The 24,712-nt window shown below is 41.8% G+C and overlaps 1 protein-coding gene across 7 annotated transcripts in view; it reads right to left on the bottom strand.

Moving 5' to 3' along the window:
• Positions 1–24,712, bottom strand: part of LOC121274156 (integrin-linked kinase-associated serine/threonine phosphatase) — a 49,746-nt gene that overhangs the window by 9,437 nt on the left and 15,597 nt on the right. For 6 of the 7 annotated variants that reach the window (XM_041181378.1, XM_041181353.1, XM_041181336.1 and 3 more), the window contains 3 exons: positions 22,893–22,980; positions 19,390–19,511; positions 6,093–6,212 (listed from right to left, as the gene is read on the bottom strand). In XM_041181378.1, the coding sequence (XP_041037312.1) occupies positions 6,093–6,212; positions 19,390–19,511; positions 22,893–22,980 (330 nt within the window). The remainder of the gene's footprint in view (positions 1–6,092; positions 6,213–19,389; positions 19,512–22,892; positions 22,981–24,712) is intronic. The other variant, XM_041181344.1, reaches the window with a different exon arrangement.

Genomic DNA, 24,712 nt, shown 5'->3' on the forward strand with positions numbered 1-24,712 from the left:
TGCTGATATCACAACTGCTCAATGCAAATGCTACAAAGCTCTAGCCACAGTTTACAAAGCTCTAGCCACAGTTTACAAAGAGGTTTAGAGGAGGAGTAATATTTAAAATGGCCAATTGACTTTCCTTTCTTCACCCTCCTGAAAGTGCAGACTCTTGTTAGAGTGCCATGGGTGCCAGCACCCCTCTAGTAGCTTACTCAAGTGGCCTAGCTTAATCCTAGTCCATGTAGCAGGATAAGGTACTGTAGTGTAGCAGCTACACCCCGAGGTTTAGAGCTCAAATTTCCCCATAACAAGTTGTGAAAATGAACTCAATAAATTAGGCCGTTTCCAGGCCCACACCAGAAGGAAAATGGCTGCTACAAAAATCCAATTGGTTCACCAAAAACCTCCAGTGTAAATGTCACCCTTTTCTGATATAATACATATAACACACAGCTGACTCTTAATGCTCCCGGAAAGTAGTCCATCACTTAGCAATAAAAAGAATAAAAACATCTTAAGGATGGGTACTAAATGTGGCCTTGGCATAATCCCTACACCTTGATGAGAAGCCCTTTTTTTAAAAAAAAGATCTCTGCATTCTTCAGCAGGAGTAAGTGGAAAGTATTTAGGACTGGGAACCTTGTTGCATTACTAATTCTCTTCCTTGGCCCAAAAGACACTGAAGCCAATTGTAGGATCTCTATTGATACTCATGTCAACTAATTCAGGACCCACCAAGAATTGAAACTGGGGCATCTTCTTTGTGCTAATTCTAACGCATGGGTTACAAGTTTTAAAGGAAATGTATGTTTTTTTCCCCTCTCGTCTCTAAATTACTTTTGGTTTTTCTGGCTTCCCTGCAGTATGCAGAATCCCAATTTAATGACCTTGGGCTGTGGGGATATAATGCAAGTCAGAAGGAGCTGGCTGCTCTTTGCCTGGCAGCTAGTTGGAATGAATAATACCTACCATGTCAATTCAGCTTGCATGTTGTCTGTGTCCAGTAGTAAGTTGGCATGGGCTGCTTCATTATTGGATGAATGGTAAACAGAGCTGATCATTGTGAAATCATCAGCAATGCTCCTAACCTTATGGCAGAGGAATTGCCATTAATGAAGCAGCTTTCACTGAGGAGCTCCTAAAATAATCTGCTGGAAATACAATTAGCCTCCAATGACCAGCTTTCACTGTGTCAGGTATAACTCCAGTTACAGGAGGATTTGACTTTAGTTTCTCTAAGGCTGTCTTAACATCGAGGGCAGCTACTCTCGCCATTCTTCAGGGCATTTGGCTCTTACGTCAATTTATGAATCAAGGGTGTATTTACATCTGGGACAAAGTAATTCTTGGGGAATCCAAACTGAGCTTTAGTGACAAGGTTATTGGTAAGTAGCTGTTGTTTGAAGACATTATAGATGATCCCTCCATCAGTTTACTGATAATTGAGAAGAGGGCAGTAATTGGCGAGGTTAGGTCAATCTTGCTCTGTGTTTGAACGCGTCTGGGCAATCCACCACTGTTGGATAGATGACAACGTCATAGCTGTACTTGAAGAGTGTGGGTAAGATTTGTTGCTTGTGCTGTACACAAGTCTAAGTACTATAACGAGAGTATTGTCAGGGTCCCGTGAACAACCCCCTCCCTCAACTATTGTGAAGTTCAACATGTGAGCGCAAAGGAGAAGGTTGAAGCGTTTTCAGGTGCCATTAGCCTACAGTGCCAACTTCGGCACTCTATCCTACTTGGCCTCCTCCTGACTACCCAAAGATACCAGTGCCTTGACAATATGGACTATTCCATGTGACATTAAGAAATGATTGATGTTGTATGTGCCTGAAACTCACTCTTTTCCCTCTGACACAACATATTCTGAACTACCTGTTATCCCATTTTGAATTACAACCAGTGAATTCAGTAACAACCTGCATCTTTCTAAAATGCAAGATTCACAAACATGACTTTGAAGCAAATGCCTAAGATTAGAATAAACCTGGCATAGCCAGTCTGACCAGGAAGCCTGGTACAACCCAGAAAAATGGTTGCAATGACCCATTTGATAATGATAGTTAGACCATGAGCATTCAGATATTATACAAGTTGTGTGAAAGCGCTAACTGTGCAGACATGGATATTGCTTTACTTACTTCATCCAGTTGCTACACTTCGACTTTCAAAATTGGTCTCACAAGAAATGGGGTACTACTTATTGTCTTGGGTGAATGGAGTACGGGCTGAAGTTCTGTTCAAGTCTTGCACTTGGTGCAGGTACTTACATGAAGAAGTTTATTAGGAATGTTAAAACATTTTAAATGGCAAAAATTATGATGTTTTTATTGCCACATACAACACACTTCCTGTGTGCAAATACAAATCAGATTAAGGAAATTATCTTGGATCACTGAGGTACTGGTATGTCTGGGGTTGAAAAACTAAACTCTTATCAGATGTTTTGCAGGTTTGATACAGTGCGATAGGAAATGATTCCATTTCTAAACCAGTTTTGACAATCTCATTTATACAGGAGGTGTTCATTCAGGCTGCTGCTGATAATCCAAACTCTATAATCACCCAAAATGGTCACAACTACCACCTCTCTGGATACATTTGAACTTTTATCACATGAATTCAAACTGGTGGCTTTGAGCATGGAGTAAAGTGGCCAAAAGCACTCCAAAATAAATTGCCAGTGTAGAAAACAGTTTACAGTGTAGGGGAGAGGCTGAATGACAGATGTTTATTTACGATTTAGGACTGGGTAGTACAGTGGGTCAAACACTAAGGTCATAAGAAATGGGAGGAGTAGGCCGTTCAGCCGTCGAGCCTGCTCTGCCATTCAATAAGATGATGACTGGTCTGACTGTGCCCTCAACTCCATTTTACTGCATGTTTGCCATAACTCCCAGCTCCCTTGTCAATCAAAATTCTGTCTAACTTAGCCTTGAATATATTCAATAACGCAGCCTCCACTGCTCTTCGAGGAAGGGAATTCCAAATAATAAAAACCCCAAGAGAAGAAATTCTTCCTCATCTCCATGTTAAATGGGAGACCTTTTATTTTCAAAATTATGTCCTCTAGTTCCAGATTCCCCCATGAAAGGAAACACCCTCTCAGCTTCTGCCTTGTCAAGCCCCTTCAGAATCTTGTACGTTTCAATAAGATCACCTCTCATTCTTCTAAATTCCAAAGAGTATTGGCCCAACCTTTCCTAATAAGACAACCCTTTCATCCCAGCAATCAACCTAGTGAGCTTTCTCTCAACTGTTTCCAATTAAACTACATTGCTTCTTAAGCAAGGAGACAAAAGAAAACTGCACACAGTACTCTAGGTGCGGTCCCAGCAATGCCCTGTACAGATGTAGCAAGACTTCCCTACTTTTATACTCCGTCCTTGCAACAAAGGCCAACATTACATTTGCCTTCCTAATTACTTGCAATACCTGCAAGCTAACTTTGTAATTCATGTACAAGGACACCCAGGTCTCTCTGTACCATAGCATTCTGCAGTCTTTTGCCATGTGGCACTCCACGAGTTACAGTTTGCCAAAATGAAAATGACCCATTTATTCTGACTGTTTCCTGTTCATTAGCGAATACTCTATTCACACTAATACGTCATCCCCAACACCTTAAGCTCTTATCTTGTGTAGTAATCTTTTACCTGGCACTTTGTCAAATGCCTTTTGGAAATTCAAATGCATTACATCTACTGGTTCTCCCTTATCCTCCCTGCTCGTTATATCCTCAAAGAACTCTAATAAATTTGTCAAACACAATTGTACTTTCATAAAACCATGCTGGCTCAGCCTTATTGCACTACGATTTGCTAATGTCCTACTCCTACCAATAGTAATGGTTTCTAGCATTTTCCCAATGACAGATGTTAGACTAACTGGCCTATGGTTTCCTGCTCTCTGCCTCCCTCCTTTCTTGACAGGTGTTACACTCCTCAGTTTTCCAATCCGCTGGGACCTTTCCAGAATCTAGGGAATTTGGTAGAACACAACCAATACATCCAATATCGCTGCAGCCATTTCTTTTAAGGCCCTAAAATGCAGGCCATCAGATCCAGAGCTTGTCAGCCTTTATTCCCATTAGTTTTCTTAGTACTTCTATCCTCTAGTGATCATGATTATTTTAAATTCCTCTCTCCTTTTTGCTCCCTGCTTTTCTACTATTCTTGGGATGCTTTGTGTCTTCTACTATGAAGATGGATACAAAATGTGTTCAAAGTCTCTGCCATTTCTTTGTTTCCCATTATTAATTCCACAGTCTCACTCACTAAGCGACAATGCTCACTTTAGCTTCTCTTCCCCTTTTTATATACTTGTAGAAGTTTTTACTGTTTGTTTTTATATGTCTTGCTAATTTTGTCTCATAATTCAATTTCTCCCTTTTTTTTTTAAAAAGTCATCCTTTACTGGTTTCTAATATTTTTTCAATCCTCTGGGCTATCTTTGCGGCATTGTATATCTTTTTTTTCCAATTTGATACCATCCTCAGTTGACCATGGATGTTGCATCCTTATCAGAGACTTTCTTTAAAAAAAATGGAATGACCCTCCAAACCAAGATCATTTCTCACTACTGTACTGATCTCATTTTTGATCAACAGAGCTACTCCAGCCTCCTTTTCCTTTCTTCCAAAATATCAATTACCCTCGAATAGTCAGGTGCTAGCTATGGTCACTTTGCAACAATGTCTCTGTAATGGCTATATCATATTCATTTATTTCTAATTGTGCTGTCAATCAAACCACTGTTACGAATGTTGCATGCATTCAGATAGAGAGCTTTTATTTCTGTCTTTTTAAATATTTTTCCCACTCTGACCTTATTTGCTGGTACACTCCCATGTTGGTACACTCCCATGTTGGTACACTCCCATGTTGGTACACTGTCCCTTCCTGGTTATCATTACCCACATCGCTACCCTACACTATTGCCTTGTCCTTTCTCTTTAACTTTGCAAACCTTCCCCCCCCACCACCCATTTAGTTTAAAGCTCTCTCTATGGCTGTAATTGTACAATTGTACAATTGTGACACTAGTCTCACAGTGTGGTTCAGGTATAGGCCTTTCACACTCTGGCACTGGTGTTACAGTGGCTCAGGTACCTGCAGCTCCTCCCAATGCTGTGGCATAGGCCCTGCATGTACTCCAATCATAACATTAGAAATAGTGCAGTTGTTTTGTTAATATTTTGGGGCTGAAACTCTTCAGGTGGATCATCCACAGAGGTAGCAGGACACAATCAGATTTCTATAATAAAAGCAAAATATTGCAGATGCTGGAAATCAGAAATAAAAACAAAGTACTGGAAATACTCAGCAGGTCTGGCAGCATCTGTGAAGAGAGAAACAGTGTTAACATTTCAAGTCGAATATGGCTCTTCTTTGGAACTGAAGGAAAGTGGAAATGTGATGGGATCCAGTCTAATTCGAAAAATGTTTCTCAGCCTGTCTTGTTCAATTTAGCTGTCCATCCAAAAACAGAGACCAATAGATAGGCCACAGAGATAATGTGGACAATAGTAAACAGTAAACTGCCATATAAGGTTAATGTTTGGGACTTTAAGTCAGTTCCTGTTCACAGTGCAGTCAACACAATTGCCCATCGTCTGACGATGGCTAGTTAAGCCTATAACTATTGTAATTCTGCATTGTATTGGTTTCTGTTCACTTATCAATCTATGGTTAATAGATCTACTCAGCAATTTATAGCCCAAGGCATAGCCAAGTGAAACATTTATTCTAATGTCTTAAAGTTGAGGAAGGTCATATGAGGGCATGTGAAATAATCAGTAAACCAAAAATACAGGATCAAAGGTTTCCTTATCAATCTGAGCTCAACACAAATTACTTGGATATTGCAGGTAAAGCTTATTCCAGTTTGTCAAGAATAGAAAGGGTGTAGACTCTGAACCCAAGAAAATTACCTGGAATTTAAAAACCCAAAGATCTGGAATAAAAGCCTTCATTACACTTTACTGGGCAGGACCCGTATCCAAGCCCCAGAAGTGAAAGGCTAGTGTTTCACCCAATCCTGAGTAATGCCAGCATTAAACAGCAGCACTCATCTTATCGCACTAACTAACCATTCCACCATACCTGTCATTCAGCGTTAACTGACAACGCTTAATGTCTGGTATTGATATCACGCCACAGTGTTTGTACTGGCCATCTCCAATCGAGCGTGACACCTCCAGCACACCCATCACTCGACCATCTCTATGTAGGGGGGGGGGGGGGGGGGGGGGGGGGTGGAAAAAAAAAAAATCAACATATCGACCTATGCTCAATAAACACACAAAATAAGCATGTTACAGGGCAACAAACCTGCCAGACATAGTTGTTAGTTACACTACTTACAATGTTCCTTAGCCTAGCACTTAGACTGGCCATCCCCCAGGGACCCAAACAAGCCATTCTTCAGGGCCAATTCGGCAACTGAGTATTCCTGGAGAGATGTGACCATTAGTCATTAGGTCATAGGCTTTAAACTGCTGACAGAAAATCAGGGGCTGTGGGGCACAACTTGCTCAGTAGCATTCTCTGTCATGTGCTCAAGTAGGGAATCAGCCTCTCATCTTGGTTGATAACAAAAATTGTTCACTTTGCTGATGACACTACCTTCTGCAGAAAATGGTTAACTCCCCAGCTGAAATTTTAGCAGAGACCAACTCATCTCAGGAATGTTACATTGTGCTGAGTCATGGAAAGATTAATGCAGAGACACATTTAGCTATAAGATGATAAATAATTGTGATGTTACCTCCCACTTGCACTCTAAAAATAGAAAACTTTCCTCAAAGTCCTCTGGCTTGATGCTCATTTCTATATGGACGTGGATAAACACAAAGTACAGAGCAGGTGGAAAATTCAAGAAACTTTACCATTCATCATTGACATCCAGAACCTAAGGAATTTTGCAACATTATAACCAATGCCTCTACTCTCTCATCATCCTAAGGTCTTAAAAGAAGGGCTGCAGAGATGGTCGAGGCATGGGTTTATAATCTTCCAATATTCTTGAGATTCTGGAAGGGTCTGGTGGATTGGAAAATAGCAAATGTAACAGCTTTATTCAAGTAAAAGGGGCGAGAAAAAAAGCAAGAAACAATAGGTCAGTTAGCCTAACATCAGTCAATGGGAAATTGCTAAAATCCAATATTAAGCAGGTTATAACAGGACACTTAGAAAATCATAATGGAAACAGACAGAGTCAACAGGGTTTTATGAAAGAAAAATTGTCTTTACCTAATTTATTTGAGTTCTTTGATAAAGTAACATGGAAGGGAGATAAAGGGGAACCCGTAGATGTGGTGTACTTGGATTTCCAAAAGGCATCTGATAAGGCGTTAACATTAAAGGTTATTACACCAAAAGAAGAGTTTGTAGTGTAGGGGGTAACATATTAGGATGGATAAAGGATTGGTCAGTGAACAGAAAGCAGAGAGAAGGGATAAATATGTAATTTTCAGGTTGGCAAACTGAATCTAGTGGAGTGCCACGGGGATCAGTGCTCAGGTGTCAACTATTTACAAACTATATCAATGACTTGGATGAAAGGATCAAATGTATGGTAGCTAAATTTGTCAATGACCCAAGATAGGTAGGAAAGTAAGCTGCCAAGGGAAGGCAGAGTCTACACAAGGATTTAGATACATTAAGTGAATGGGCAAACTGTTGCATGACGTTGTGTGTGCTTGCATGCCATTGTAATGTAAAAGTGCTTGACAGAGCATGGGTTAACGTGGGACTGGAGATTGCAATGCCCACAGTATGACGTATAGAGTCCCATGGTAATAGACTTGTAGAACCCTCTAGAAGCAGCCTACCGGCATGTCAGCAGCACCATGCATGCCATTAAGTGGGATCTGTACATAGTTAAAGTTTAATAATAAATGGTTCATGTTTAAACATACAAGTCTCAAGATGTCATCATCGAGACATCGAACAAACCCATAACAGAACATGTGAACAGCTGTGGAACACAACATAGTGATCAACGGTGATATGAAAGGTGGCATTTTAAACAATGAACCCTGAACATTATCCCGTATCCCAAGGTATGAGAAACTAAAAGCAGCTGAAGCCAAACCAGAGAGATGTGGAAAAAACAATTTAAGAAGCTTTGTTACAGACTTGGAAATTCAGGAATCCACCAGTGAGTACAGATCCACTGCCATACCCGCAAGTGAAGAAATCAGGTCTGATCACAAGTTGGGTAAGCAAAACTACAAAAAAAGTGCAAGACTCTGAGTGATGCAGAGTCAAAGAACCTGGTCAGATCACAAGACAGTGAGCAAAAATTACAAAAAGGCTGTACTTACATTTTAGACTAGGTGGTGGTCCCAGGGCTCAACATTCAGAGGGCAGTTGAAAGAAAGCTGCAGAAGGGGTCTACAGCCAACACCATAACACGTGGTGGCTGGGCTGAAGTTAAAAAAAGTCTAAAGTTTAAAAAGAAAAACCACACTGTAAAACAAAAAGAAAAAGCCTGCAGAGTTTGAGAGAAAGGGAACCCTTTTCAGTCAGGTCCCTGGCTTCTTGCATAGAAAAGTGCTGCAGAGTTACCAGCTTGTAAGTATTAAAAAAAGCATGCGTCCCTTGAAACTCTCAAAGCGCGGATGTTCAAATTTTTTTTAAAAAGGACCTGCAGAGGTAAAACAAAGAAAAAAGAAAAATCACCCAGAAAAGAAATGCTGCTATTTTGCAGTTTTAAAAAAGACCGACATTTGCCAGGGAGCCTGCCAAAATCATAAAAGCACAGGAAACTCACAACAAAAGAAAACCGACAGGCTGCAGACAGCCTGAGTGAAAAAAAAAACTGCTACTGCACTGATAGGCTTATAGGGGCAATGACATTTAGAGTAGTAACTACAAGAGAAAAGAAAACAGCCATGGACAGGAAATTAGAAGATCCAGATATATTTTGATTAAGGAACTGGCTAATTCAGACACAAAAGTGGGAGTCTTTAGGAAGACAATTTTTAGTTTACAGGAGAATTACAGGATTAAATAAGGAATCAGAAGTACAAGTTTGTATTCCTGTTTGGTTCATTTGCTGGTGAAGTTTCCACAGCCAACAAATAGATCAAAACCTAACAACATTTGGAGAGATATTAAAAGGCTTTGACAGATATTTTAAACTCCAATTTGTGGGGAGTGCTGACCTTAGAAGAAGGTCCAGCACACCCCCAATAAAGGGCAGAGGGCAGCAAGAGACCCTCCCAGAGGCAGAGCGAGGGCAGCAAGAGATGCCCCCCCAGAGCGAAGGCAGCAAGAGATCCCTCCCCCAAAAGCGAGGGCAGCAAGAGATCCCCCCATCCCCCGAGCGAGGGCGACAGATGGCAGTGAGGAGTGAGCAGGTGGTTGTGAATGAAGGAAAGCTAACTGAGGTAACTCAAAAGAAGTAAAATGTGCAATAAGTAAATGAAGCTGGTCCACAGGAAAATATTTTCATCAGAGCTGAACTGCAAGATTTGAAGCGCAAGCTTCAAGCTGAGTATATACATCTTTAAAAATGCATGAACTAAGCTGTTCGAGATCTGAACAAATAAATTTCAGGAGACGACACGAAAGGTGTCAGGAAGAAATAACAACCTTTAATTCTACAGTTGGCAAATCAAAGCAGGTGTTGGGAAAACTCAACCGAATATACAGCCGGCATAAAAGGCTCGCACGAAGTTGCGACCCTGAAAGACTCCTTGAAAGATCAATATGTAGCTATGGAAAAACATAAGGAGCAGAAAAGGTTGTTGAATATTACTTCAGAAATGATGCACTGAAGCCCAGGATGAGTTGGCAAGAGGTCAGCAAGAAAATAAACAGTTGAAAGAACAGCTGAATGTCCTTCAAGATCAAATGCAAAAAGAATGCGTAACCATTCTGCAATATGAAGAAATAATGGCTGTCTTAAACAGCAGAATGAAAGAACATGAATTACAGGAAAACAGGATGAAGTAAGCGAGCTTCGCAAAGAAAAGGAAAACCTGTTGAAAGACCTTCACAGGCTACAAGAACCACTTAGGTAAAAGTTCATTCTTCTGGAAAATTGAAGCAAACCAAATTTAACGTCACTCTGAACAAACTGAAGAACCAGTTGGCACAGAAGACTCAATAATGTTCAATATTCCAGGAGGAAGCCAAAAGCTACAAGTAAAAGACTGACAATCTGAAGAAGCAATTGAATGAAAACGGAGAGGCATTGAAAATAAAAGCTATAGAACTTTCCAAATTGCAAGCGGATAATGAAGCCATGAGTAGCGCAATTACAGAACTGAAACAATCTAACAATGCCAAAGACAGAGTTGGTTGGCCAACAGCGAAGCCAAAATGAAAGACAAGGACTAAGTTCTTTCTCTGTCTGCAACAGAAAAAAAGATTGGAAAACATAAAGCACAAGGAACTAGATGAAGACATAGGACTGGATGTCTCAGACGTACTGAGAATCTTTGAGCTGAATGAAAAGATTCATAAGCAGCAAAACAACTGAAAATAAACTAGCAAACAAATGTTTGGCTGAAATTGTGACATAGGTGGAGGTGAAGGTTCCATTTGCAAAATGTACAAGTCCAGCAAGAACATGGCGGACACCATGGAAAAAGAAAATTCAAGTCCACTCTAGGAATGAACGGAGTGCACCTTCCCTTTGGAAGAACAGGACAAACCCACAGTGACCAAAAAAAGCAGACGGGTTGTTAAGAACAAAAAACACAACTTGAAGGAGCACAAAAAGCAAATCAAATGGAGATAGCCAAGGACCAGAAACAGAGTACTACTACCATTCCCCCAAACGTGACATGCTGATATATGGCAGAACTGTCAAGCCTCAAGACCATCTGAATTCATAAAGTCAGAGACTGGGTGGGGCGGACAGGGAGAAGGGGTAGCAAGTAAAGATTGTATTACAAATAGCTATACTTTGTTAGAAGGGAGGAAAAAGTTTTCTTTTGAGAAGGGGGATGTTCTATGTTGTGTGTGCCTGCATGCCATTATAATATAAAGGTGCTAGGCACAGCAGGGGCTAACATGGAACTGGAGAATAGCACCGCCCACAGTATGATGTATAGAGTCACATGGTAACAGACTTGTAGAACCCTCTAGAAGCAGCGTACCTGCATGGCAGCAACACCAAGCATGCCACCAACTGGGATCTGTATATAGTCAAAGATTAACAATAAATGGTTCATGTTTAAACATACAAGTCTCAAGATCTCATCATTGAGACATCAAATAAACCCATACAGGACATGGTGCTCAACAATGGCACCATAATGCAAAACAAACATTTGGCAGATGGTGTTTAATGTGGGAAAATGTGAACTTGTCCACTTTAGCAGGAAGAGTAGAAAAGCAGCATATTATTTAAATGGAGCAAGATTGCAGAAATCGGTGGTAGAGAGGAATCTGGGTGTCCTGGTACTCGAATCACAAGCAGGTACAGAAAATGGTTAGGAATGCAAATTGAATTTTTGTTTTTATTCGTTCACAGGATGTGGGCTTCGCTGGCTGGGCCAGCATTTATTGCCCATCCCTAGTTGCCCTTGAGAAGGTGGTGGTGAGCTGCTTTCTTGAACCGCCGCGGTCCATGTGGTATCGGTACACCCACAGTGCTTTTAGGAAGGGAGTTCCAGGAGTTTGACCCAGCGACAGTGAAGGAACGGTGATATATTTCCAAGTCAGGATGGTGGATCACTTAGATGGGAATACCACCACCTGGAAGTTCCCCTCCATCTGCTGCCTTTGTCCTTCTAGGCGGTAGCAGTCGTGGGTTTGGAAGGTGCTGTATAAGAAGTCTTGGTGAATTCCTGCAGGACATCTTGTAGATGGTACACACTGCTGCTACTGTGCTTCGGTGCTGGAAGGAGTGAATGTTTGTGGATGTGATGCCAATCAAGCGGACTGCTTTGTTGTGGATGGTGTCCAGTTTCTTGAGTGTTGTGGGAGCTGCACTCACCAGGTAAGTAGGGAGTATTCCATCACAATCCTGACTTGTGCCTTGTAAATGGTGGACAGGCTTTGGGGAGTCAGGAGGCGAGTTACTCATCGCAAAATTCCTAGCATCTGAACTGCCCTTGTAGCCACAGTATTTATATGGCTAGTCCAGTTCAGTTTCTGGTCAATGGTAACCCCCCAGGATGTTGAGAGTGGGGGATTCAGTGATCGTAATGCCATTGAACTTCAAGGGGTGATGGTTGGATTCTCTGTTGTTGGAGATGGTCATTGTTTGGCACTTGTGTGGCACGAATGTTACCTGCCACTTGCGAGCCTAAGCCAGAATATTGTCCAGGTCTTGCTGCATTTGGACGTGGACTGCTTCAGTATCTGGGGAATCGCGAATGGTGCTGAACATTGTGCAATCATTAGCGAACAACCCTCACCTCTGATCTTATGATGGATGGAAGGTCATTGATAAAGCAGCTGAAGATGGTTAGGCCTAGGACACCACCCTGAGGAACTCTCCAGTGATGTCCTGAGCTGAGATGACTGACCTCCAACAACCACACCATTTTCCTTTGTACTAGGTATGACTCCAACCAGCAGAGAGTTTTCCCCCTGATTCCTATTGACTCCAGTTTTGCTAGGGCTCCTTGATGCCACACTTGGTCAAAAGCTGCTTTGATGTCAAGGACAGTCACTCTCACCTCAGGAGTTCAGCTCTTTTGTCCATGTTTGAACCAAGGCTGTAATGAGGTCAGGAGCTGAGTGGCCCTGGTGGAACCCAAACTGGGCATCAGTGAGCAGTTTATTGCTCATTGTTGGTATTTACTGCAAGGGGAGTGGAATATGAAAGTAGGGAAGGCTTACTGCAGCTGTTTCAGGCCATGGCGAGACCACATCTGGAATACTGTGTATGGTTTTGGTCTCCTTATTTGAAAAACGATATAATTACATTCGAGGCAGTACAGAAAAGATTCAGTTGATTCATTCCTGGGATGAAGGGCTTAACTTATGAAGAAATATTGAACAGGTTGGGACCAAACTCACTGGAGTTTAGAAGAATGAGAGGTGATATTATTGAAACATAAAAGATCCTGAGGGGACTTGAAAGGGTGGACACTGGCAAGATGTTTCCTCTTGTGGGGGAGACTAGGACTAAGGGACACAGTTTAACAATAAGAGGTTTCCCTTTTAAAATGGAAATGAGGAGAAATCTTTTCTCTCAAAAGGTCGTTAGCATGTCGAATTCTCTTTCCAAGAGAGCAGTGAGACTGGGTCATGGAATGTATTCAAGGTGCAGTTAGATAGATTTTTGATAGACAAGGGAGTCAAAGGTTATGGGGGACAGATAGGAAAGTAGAGTTGAGACCACAATTGGATCAGCCATGATCTTATTAAATGGCAGAGCAGGCTTAAATGCTGAACAGCCTACTCCCGCTCCCAAGTCTAATGACAACTTCTAGATTCCACAAATCCATATGTTCCATTTGGACAGCAATAGGATACTATTGCTCTGTTAGTCAAGCTACAGAGAGCCAGAAGATTATGCATTGACTTTATAAATGCATTGATCAGACCACACTTGGAGCACCCAAGTTCAGTCTTCTCCCAAATATATCATACCATGGAGGAAGTGCAGAGTGTAGCAAGTCCACGACCGCAGGCACTTAAGGACCCCAATACTTACCCAGAAACCCATGAACCTTGAAGTGTGCTTCTGCTGCACAAATTAGATAAATTCAAGGGAAACAAGGAACGCATCTTAACTAGATTCTGAAACTAATAACTTGAATTTTGACGTTGAATTTCAAACCAATTATATTCTGGAGATTTCAGCATAGCCACCAAGAGTCTAAACCTGAGTTTTGAAGTAAAGAGATGGATCACTGTTGCCGGAGTTAAAATATGAAATTAGTAAGCAATAAAGAATCAGAACTTTCTAACGATTGAGGGGACGGGCTGTAGGATGGTGGAGTTTTGGCTCCTCCTACTGGGGGAAAGTTTGGTATGCACAGCAAAACTCAAGGTTCTGTGCAAGGAGATATATAGGACAATTTGTATCATAAGCTAGTTACTATTAATCCAAAAATAAATTCAGGAGAAACTTCTTCACTCGTCATGGTGTACAAAGTAGCACTCAATATCACATGGTGTGGGTGAGGCAAATAGCATAAAAGCATTTAAAGGGAAGCTATATATGAGCAAGAAAGGAATAGAAGGATATACTTATAGGATGGAATGAAGGAAGCTGGGGAGAGGCGCATGTGTAGCATAAACACTAAGATGGGAAGTTGGGCCGAATGGTCTGTTTCTGTGCTGTGAAATTCTATGTAATCATTGTTGCTGACTTATAAAATTAAGTCTTGTGCTCCACACAATTGTTTAAGGCTTGTGTGGAAAAGTTGATGATTTCATTGAAAGGTCAGACTGTTTGTTTTGTCATTAAGTAATAACACACTGTCTCACAGGGTGAACACTGCACTGTGGAAAGTGTTCGACTTCCCCAGCACTGATATCCCTCAGCTTGACAAACTTGTCATTAAAAATTATATCTAATCAAGAATTTACTTCTGCAGAGAGACCTTGTAAAAAAGCACCATTGTATACTAATAGGGAGATTTACTAGTTGTGCTACTGTGTTTGACAGAACTGGAAGCCTTTCTGCTATGTAGCAAGGTTAATTGAAAAGTAAATTTTAGGATAAATAACCAATCAAGGGAGGGACCTGGATCCTTAAACACCGAGAGGACTTCAGAGTTAGTCACCATGCGGGTAATTATGTTCATACTTCATGACAGGAAAGGCTGAAGAGCTTCTGCACTAGACCAGTGACAGGAAGTGGTGATTCCAGGGTAGTGCTGAGAGGAAGTGCTCTATGCCTCAGGCTTGGCCAGTGTGATGCACGAGCTTCTGTTAAACACTCCTAAACAGGATTAAAATAATCAACTAATGAAACACCGGAGTTGAACTGTGCTACAAACACAGCATCCATACTACAACAATGCAGTTACTGTGATTGTGGCTGGCTTCTAGGCTTAATAAACATGAAAGTGGACATGACCCAGTTGATAATTTGGCAATCTCCTCACCCCCTTTACTACATTAAAAAGCCCCCTTTCATGCAGCTTCTCCAGCAGTATCAAACATCACAAAAGGTTCAACTGCAGAGGGGATTCTGGGTTTATTCCAGATTAACACCAACAGTTTATATTTCTATAGCACCCTTAACATATTAAAATGTCCCAAGGTACTTCACAGCGGTGTTATCAAACCATATCTGACACTGAGCCACATAAGAAACCATTAGGACAGATGACCAAAAGCTTGGTCAAAGTAGTAGGTTTTAAGCAATGCCTTAAAAGGAGGACAGAGGTAAAGGGGTTTAGGCCCTCAGCAGCTAAAGGCAGGACCACCTATGGTACAGCAATGAAACGGAGGCAGTGCTTAATCAAGAGCCAATGTAGGTTAGTGAGTACTCGGGTGATAGGTGAGCGGTACTTGGTGCAAATTAGGATATGGGCAGCAGAGTTTTAAATACCCTGAAGTTTATGGGGTGTAGAACTTGGGAGGCTAGCCAGGAGTGGTTGGAGTAGTCAATTCTAGCAGTAACAGAGGCAGGGATGAGGGTTTCAGCAGTGTGATAGTCATGCGATATTATGGAGGTGAAAGGAGCCTTGGTGATAAGAGTGGTTATGCAGTTAGATGCTTAACTTGTGTCAAATACCACGAAAATTGCAGAGTGTGGTTCAGCCTCAGTCACCAGTGAGTGGAATAGGAACAGATTATGTGGCAGGGACCCAAGAGCAAAACAAAGAATTTTGGTCTTCCAATATTTAGTTGGAGGAAATTTCTGCTAATTCAGAACTGGATGTTGGAGTAGTAGAATGACAGAATCAGGCACAGTGGAGGAGTCAGTATAGAGCTGGTGTCATTAGCGTATATGTGGAACCAACACTGTCTACGAATGATGTTGCAGAGGGCCAGCATGTAGATGAAAATAGGAGGGAGCCAAGGATAGATCCTTGGCAGACTCCAGAGGCAGCTGTGCAGGAGCTGGAAGAGAAACCATTCCAGGTGATTATTTAGCTACGATTGGAAAAATGGACTTAAGGGAGCAAAGACAAGGGCTGTACCAGATGGATGGTCAGGATAAGAAGGAATGGTTTTAATGGCAACTGGCCTCAAAAGATGTGATTGAGCAGATTGGTAACTACAGAAAAATCGTGGTGAATAGAATGCAAAGACTAAACAGTTGGGAATTTGAAAGAGCAGTTGGAAGTGAAAGTGGGATTGGGAATTGGAGAAGGGAGATGTGGGTGAAAGGGGGCACAAGGAAATGAACAGAGATAGCCTTAAAGTGATTGATGCTATGGGACACATGAGGGCACGTGAGATGGCAAGGTTGAGGGGGTGATTGTGAACATGGATAAATAATTTGAAGGAGAATTTGAGAGGCAGGTAGGAGGTTAGTGAACTCAGAAGAAGGAGCACATGATGAATTGAGATGGAGGTTGAAATCACAGACGATGAGAAGTCACTCAGTGCAAAGGCTGAGGGAGGAAAATAGAGGCGATATCTTAGTGAGAAACTTGGCTTGGTACTTGCAGGGAGGTTGGAGAATGAGGATTTTTTGTAAGCTTTAAGTGATAGGCAAGAGAGCTGGAACAAGGTGAGAAAATGCCCGAAGAGTAGGGGACAGACCATGGTGTGGTTTGGCAATAAAGGTTACACCACTATGGCAGTGGCATGGTTGGAGCAACTGGAGAAAGGCGTAGCCAGATTAGAAAACTTCAGCAAAGGTATACGTGCATACAAATTCGGAACAGGAGTAGGCCACTCGACTCCTCGAGTCTGCTCTGCCATTCAATAAGATCATGGCTGATCTGAATGTAACCTCAACTCCACATTCCTGCCTTTCCCGATAACCTTTCACCCCCTTGTTAATCAAGAATCTATCTAGCTCTGCCTTAAGAATATTCAAAGGCTCTGCTTCCACCACCTTTTGAAAGAGCTCCAAAGACTCATGACCCTCAGAAAAAATTTCTCATCTGTTTCTTAAATGAGCGACCCCTTATTTTTTTTTTAAACACGGTGATCCCTATTTCTAGATTCTCCCACAAGCCAAAACATCCTCTCCGCATCCACCCTGTCAAGACCCCTCAGGATCTTATAGATTTCAATCAAATCGCCTCTTACTCTTCTAAACTCCAGTGGATACAAGCTTAACTTGTCCAACCTTTCCTCATAAGACAATTTGCCCATTCCCGGCATTAGTCTAGTAAACCTTCTCTGAACTGCTTCTAACGCATTTACATCTTTCCTTAAATAAGTACTCCAGATGTGGTCCCAACAGTGCCCTGTATAACTGGAGCAAATCTCCCAACTTTAGTAATCAATTCCCCTCACAATAAATGATAACATTCTATTAGTTTTCATAATTACTTGCTGTACCTGCAAACTAGCTTTTTGTGATTCATGCACCATGACACCCAGATCCCTCAATCTCAGAGCTCTGCAATCTCTCACCATTTAGATAAGCTTCTTTTATCATTCTGCCAAAATGGTGTCGAGAGGGGAAGAGAGCCAGATTTCCATCAAAGCCATGTGTCAATGCAATGATCCACAATAAATTAATGAATGGCATGCAAGTAGCTCACAAGCTAATGGGCATTATAGAGGGAGGTGTGGAGAGAGGCAGATTCCTCAGGAGCTGTGGGGCTGGAAGGAGTCTGGCAAGTTTAGCCCCCTTCATGTGCTCTGGGCAGCAAGGTTAGTGAGGGCATGATGGAGTTGCTGTTTGTAAGGAGTGCCCCCAGGGACCTTTGGTCCAACAGGGGCACAGAGAAGTTGTAGGCTTACCCATGAGAGAGTTAAGCCTCGTATGGCAATAGGAGTGTAGGAAGGTTGAGCAATGCTGAAGGACTGAAGTGGGGTTTGGGAGGACAGACTAACCAAGAGGCGATAAGTTTAAGGACATAGAGGCAATGGAGGATCAAGTCAGATGAAATAGAGCTGCATCTCATTAGGCTACATGTGGAAGTTGTGGTGGATGTCGGTGTGACAGAGACAAGGTACATTTTTGTTACTTTTTACAAATGATGGAAGTGAGAATATAGATTCATAGAGTAAGTTGTTACTAAGTAAGTGGTAAAATAGAGGTTTTTAAAATTATGAAGAACTTTGATCAGGTGAATAGAGTAAAGATTACATTTCCTGGCTAAGAAGCCATTGATGAGGAGTCAATAATTTTAAATGGCCACAGAGATGAGAGGAAAGTTTAAGAGAAGTTCTTTTTCCATAGAGAGCCGTTAAGAGCATGAGACATTTTGCTAAAGGGAATAGTTGAGTAACTGAAACTATTGCATCTTTTTAGAGAAAAACAAATAACGTTTGAAGAAGAAGATACAGAATTGTCAGAAGATAGCAGAGCAGTGGGATGAATTATGGACTGCTTTAGCAAAAGCCATTATGAGATACTGTGGGGTGAATGGGCTCCACCTGTGTTACAAACTGTTCTAGCTCTAGTTTCTTGGAACTGCTGCCATTTAAGTGGTCCACAAAAGATTTTTTTTATCAGTTTGTACTGAACCCCAAAAATCTCTCACAATTGATCCAAATGCTCATTCATAATCGTTGTTTACCATTCCTGGAGAAAGTGATGCTAAAGGGAGCTCATTCTACATTAACACTATTAGTTGCCTCATCTCCAAACACCATAGAGACACTGATTTACAAAACAGAGACCCATTCTGGTTTTCAACATATTCAAGATTGTCCTATAGGTTTGATGTTCAAACTCCAGCTATCTGAATATCAGACATTTTTGATATTCAGTTAAATTCTTTGACTGCATAAATGCCAAGTCTATGTTGGTGCATTTCTGATGACTATATGAAGAGTTTCACAGCTGGTAAGTTAAATAAATAATAAAATAGTTCCTCTCTCAGGAGATCTGGAACAGAGTAAATGCAGGAATGAAGAGGCCATTTTTGGGTTAATCCCAAAGGACGGAATCATTGAGAGCTGTATACACACACAGGACCCGAGCTCATTGCAGCGCTTTAAGATCTGCCTCCAACGGTCCTCCCTATTCTTCAGACACAAAGCTGCTTGTTCCATGGCAAGGTAGAGTCAGTGATTCTCTCTGCACTTCCGCAACATTCCTGGCCACTTTCAGCTCCCATGTCCAAAATCCAGGCAAATCCAAAATCCATAACAGTCTCAGTCCCAAGGGTGCCGGATTTTGGATATGGGACCCGGACCCACACACTGCAGGACCTCAGGAATACATGGCTTTATACATGCCAATGTACTGGTTTGGCAACATGGATCTGGTGAGAAAGAGATTTCACTGCACACCTTGCTTTCCTTTTGCAGCAGATATTGACTTAGAATCATGATGTGTTTGATCTGACAGCTGCCCTCAATTCTCCTGAAATTTTTAAAATTTACTCCTCACCTAACTGTACCTCCTGCTTTCTGAATTCTCATTCTCTCGTCGTACTGGGTGGGATTATGTTCCTTTGCCAGTGGCAGGGCTGTTAGTTTCTTGCTTGCCTCATTCATGCGACAAAGAATGGCCTGAGAACAAAAAAGCAAATTTTATTTCAGCAGGTAAAGGGCTAAGTCCATTAACAATTAATGAACTGATTGTTAAAGAACTAATGCAAGTACCTCACTGCATCACCCCCCACCACCCCAGAGACTGCATACACACTGATCCAAATACATCACAGACACATGTACACTCATGACATATTATATATACTGTTCAATTTGATGCAAGTTCTCAAACTAATAAGTTATGATACTGGGACATATAAAGAAATGTGAAACCCAATGCATTTGTTACCTGTGCTGCACCAATGAATTATTCTTTGTATTTAACTGGGCAATACCTTTCATGGGAGTGTAAAATAGGACATTATAGAGAGAGTTTTACTCTATATTTATTCCACACTATAACAGAGCTGTAAGTGTTTGATGGGACAGTGTATCCATTTACACTGAATCTAACTCAGGCTATACTCATCCTGGGAGTATTTGATGGGGCAATATCAAGGGAGCTGTACTCTGTATCTAAACCCTGATCTGAAGCTACAAACTATTCCAACTAGTACCTCTTGTACCTGGAGCCCAGCACCTCTACTTGTTCCATGGCAAGGTAGAGTCAGTGATTCTCTCCGCACTTCCGCAACATTCCTGGCCACTGAACATCAGCAACTTCAAAGTTATAGTTTTGATTAAAGTCAATGGAGTTGCTCCAGGACAGAGTGATCTGTCAATGGCAGCACTAGAACAGTCTGGAAATCCCACATGGCGATAAGAAGTTTAACACTTCAACATTGGTGAATACTTGCACATAATTTATTCCAGAAAAGATGGCATACAATGAACTACTAGCCCTCCCCCAAACTCAACTTCCATCTTAAAAAGGAATTAAAAACAAAAAGTGCTGGAGATACTCAGCAGGTCAGGCAACATCTGTGGAGAAAGAAACAGTTAACATTTCTGGTTGATGACCTTTCATCAGAATGAAAGGTGGCTGACCTGAAACACTGTTTCTCTCTCCACAAATACTACTTGACTGGCTGAGTATCTCCACAGTATTTTCTGGGTTTTTTAAAAAAATTTCAGATTTCTAGCATCAACAATGTTTTGCTTTTTTTAAAAAGAACAGGTTTGCTTAGGAAAGAAGATCAGTGTAAATCTCAGCCAGCAGAGCAAACACTGAGAGTGATTGCAGTATAAAACACGAAAATATAAAATATCCCACAACGATCACAACATCTAACAAAGGCGCTGCTGTTAAACTGCACGTAGCCATAGATAACAGTTATCAGCATGGGTCAGGCAGGTGTCAATGTACTGAAACGATTCCAGCCAGCTTATCTTCAAGCATTCACTATCTTCTATCATGAGCCTTGTTACATGTTGGATAATAGATAGCTGCAGAGACATTTCACTCTGCACTTAAATCAGGAGGCTCAGTCCACACCCAAAACCTCCAAGACGTTAAACTTGAAGATCTGTAAATGGTAAAATAATTTTTTTTTAAAAAACTTCTCCGTTCATTAGGTGAACCCACTTATTCTCATAGTTCAAGGACAAACTGCTGTCCTGGTTTTTATTTCAGTGTGCTCCAGATCCCTTAGTCCCTTTAGAGCCACATATTTTACAAAAAACTTATCAAGCTTGAATGCCTTTCTTGGCACAAGTTCACCTTTTCATTAACACTATGTCATCTGCTGTGGGAGCTCTGCACGACTACACCAGTTGTACATTGGTGATGTAAAAGACTGATCAGCTACGATGCATCTATATTCAACTCATGTACAGTGCTTCTTGGAGGAATCATCTGTTTCATGCCCACCCCCTTGTGGCTAAAACCAATTTCAGAATGTTTTCAGAGGCAGCACCCAGCTTCACTAACCTTCTGTGTTTTTTCAGTTCAGAGGTGAGCAAAGAGCAGTGGCTTGTTGCTACCAAAGAGTTCTCCCCATACATGCTGCGCTGGTATGAGGATGACACCCCTGTACACAGTAAGTTAGTAATGCAGGGTGCCCCCAGTACATGATGCACTGGCAAGAGAGAAAGCCTCACCCTCCCCCTCCTGAGATTACCAAATCCAACTCAATACCTTCTGGACACAGTTTGCCCACCACGTCATGTGCAGAGTCCAAGTTATAATATATGGGACAGTATGTTCCAGATAACTGGCAGCACAGTCTGTATAGCTCATTGCCACATGGTTCGTTCTTAAGTTTCAAATTCCAGTGTCTTCCTGAAGTCAGTAGAAGACTCTGGACCTTTAGAACTTAACACTCAAAATACACAAGACTGGATTCTCTCTGCAACTATTAATCAGTAAGCCTGTAAGCAATGAGCCGAGACAAGTAATCCACATTCAAATATAGCCAACACGTGACAGGTATAATGAAACATTCAACTTGCATCGAGTTTTTAACGACACAGTGAAGACTTCTCTCTCTCTCTGTTCTACAGCTGCTGAAACTAAATATGGGTTCTTCATTGGGAGCACTAATATTGTGAGAAACTACTCTGACAAATGTTTACGTTTTGAAAGGAGATGCAGACAATTAGAGCGAGAACAGCCAATGAGTCCATGGAATAAGCGGTGGGGGGAAAATATGAAAGAAGAAGATAGAAGAAGAAGAAGTTAGAGTGAAAAGAGGAAACACAATATGAAGGGGTAAACAGACACAGAGAAATTGATTAACAGTGGCAGAAATGGAAAAGAGACAAGAAACTGGAACAAAGAAAGGAGGCAATAACAGACAGGCTGACAATCAGAGTGTCTGTTCTCTCTGACTCCCCTCGACCAAGGTCAAGGAGGGAAAGAGAACAGCAAAATGGAGAGGAAACAGATACAATGTGAGAGAATGGTAGAGATGGAGAAAGAAATAAATACAGACATAGAGTACTGGGAGAAATTGGATAAAGACAGGGAGAGAAGGAGATAAAATGAAGGAGAAGGAACAGTTAGAGACAAAGAGGACCAAGATAGAGGGGACCAAGAGAAATAAAAAACATAGAAAAGAGAGTAGACATGGAGAGTGAAAATGGATGTAGTGATAGAGGGGAGAGAAACAGAAATTGAGACAAGGAGAGAGCAAAAGAGATATGGAGAGAGGGAGAAAAAGTATAGCAAAGAATCAGAAAGAGGCAGGGAGTAACAGGAATCAGATAAATTTCAGAGAAGAGATAAAGGAAGGGGAAGAAGGACAGAGGGAGTAAAGGAGAAAGAGAAAATGAGAAAGAATGGGGTAGTAAAGGGCAAGAGAGAGTGAGAGGAGAAAAAATAAGGAACAAGAAAGTGACAGAGAAAAAAAAAGTCCGAAGAGATGGAAGAGATGAAGTGCAGTTGCATATGGATTGTTATGCATCAACAGACCATGATATCTCCAGCACAGATCTGCATTATTCGTGAGAATTTCATACCCTGCTGTCACCAAGATTTGCAACGTATAAATCTTTGTCCACCAGCAGAACACACGTAGCAGTCGATCCATCTTTCCAGGCAGGTTTCCTGCAGTGAGAAACCATACAAGAGTTAGTTCACTGAGCCAAGTTCATGGAGGATTTTATGCAATATTATGTCTGCATGATTAAGGGCTCTACTTAAAATACTGATCTACGAAACAGACCAGCACATTCACAGATGTCGATAATGAGGCATCAAAGGTCTTTTGGCAATGCCAGGAGGAAACAGGGACAAAGCCAAATAAAGAGAAGACACTTCCTACATACAAGTCATGACTGAAGAGGGAAGAGAGATTTACAGGAGGATAAGTAGCCCTGAGGCTTTCTCCAGTAGACGTTAAAGACATCACAACCAGCTACTTCTCATTTGTGGGATGGGGCATGTCATTGGAAGATCTGACCAAATATATCCTGTCAACAATGGCTGGGCAAACAGAACTAGTCACAAGTCAAATATGCAAAAAATTTTCACAAACCATCCTAACATGCACGTCTGCAGTACAATGAGCACTTTGGGTTCCTCAATTTAGCAGTATGGACGTGGATTTTAACAACACAAACCTACATCTTCCTGGTCTTAGTCCAGCTGACCACTGGCATGATGCCTGATACTTCCACCACACAGTACCTGCATAAGGAACCCACAGCAGATTTTAACCACTAGATACCAGCGAGAACAGGAAAAATAGGTAGAACTCCAAACCAATCCCTGGACAAACTGAAGTGACTGCAATAATAGTAAAATTGCCTGTATTACTGTCCCTCTCTACTTACAAGCCTTGTAAGACAACTCTTTCCGCTTTCATCCTTCTCTTTCACAGAAAGATGCTGACTCGTGCTGGTTACTACTTCACAGTGGCTGCTCTCTAGAATTTAATTCAATAAGCTATTCTTTACATGATGACAGAAAGTTGGGGATGGTATTTTAGCTACCCTTGCCCGGGGGAAACTGGATGAATGGGGTGCAGAGGGTGGTGGAAGTTAATGATACCTACCCAGGGCCTAAGATAAATACTCAGACTGATTCCTAGTGAGGGCATTGGGGCCACAAGGGAACAGGCAAAAGCCACTAGAAACAGTAGCTGGTGCCATAGGGTGCCCAGGAATGTAATGTTTCATAAAAGAAAAAGGTTTCCTCATAGGCCAGGAGAACCAGAAGTAATCTTTCAGGCCCAAGAAGAAAGCTGGACCTCCCCTCCTCCCCAGCTAGGATTCCCCTCCTGAACACTTCATCAAGTTCTGGGAGCTATTCTGGGATCCTCTGCGACAGCTTCTTGACACCTGATTTTACCTGCTGGGCAGCATCTTTCCGGCTTTATTGCCGAGGTGTCAGCAAGCAGCTAGTTAATGAGACCTGGCTATTAAAAATCAGCCAAGGCTGTCTGCTGCTACACCTGGATGGACACAGCTGCTCACATTGCCATGTACCCACCCAGATTGGATTAACTGGCAAGGCTAAAGCTAAAAAACTTTCTTCAATTATTCACTTTAGTTAGTGGACATTCTGTGCTGTCAGGTTGCCTGAATCAGGAGAGGTGGTGGAGGTAAAGGTGGGTGCCAATGACAGCTAATATGAGGGATAGGAGTGCCCAAGGTTGGAACTTGGGCACAGCACAGATGTCCATGGGCCATTGAAGATGTGGCTACACTGGGAAAGATAGGAATGGAACAAATGGTTCAACGGCAGTGGGCAGTGCCAAAGGTGTGCATATGAGGAGGTGGTGATGGCAATAATTCTGACAGCTAAGAACAAACTCTGAAGGGAGGGAGTAGATGAC

Source organism: Carcharodon carcharias, chromosome 2 (genome assembly GCF_017639515.1).
Source record: "Carcharodon carcharias isolate sCarCar2 chromosome 2, sCarCar2.pri, whole genome shotgun sequence".
NCBI lineage: Eukaryota > Metazoa > Chordata > Chondrichthyes > Lamniformes > Lamnidae > Carcharodon > Carcharodon carcharias.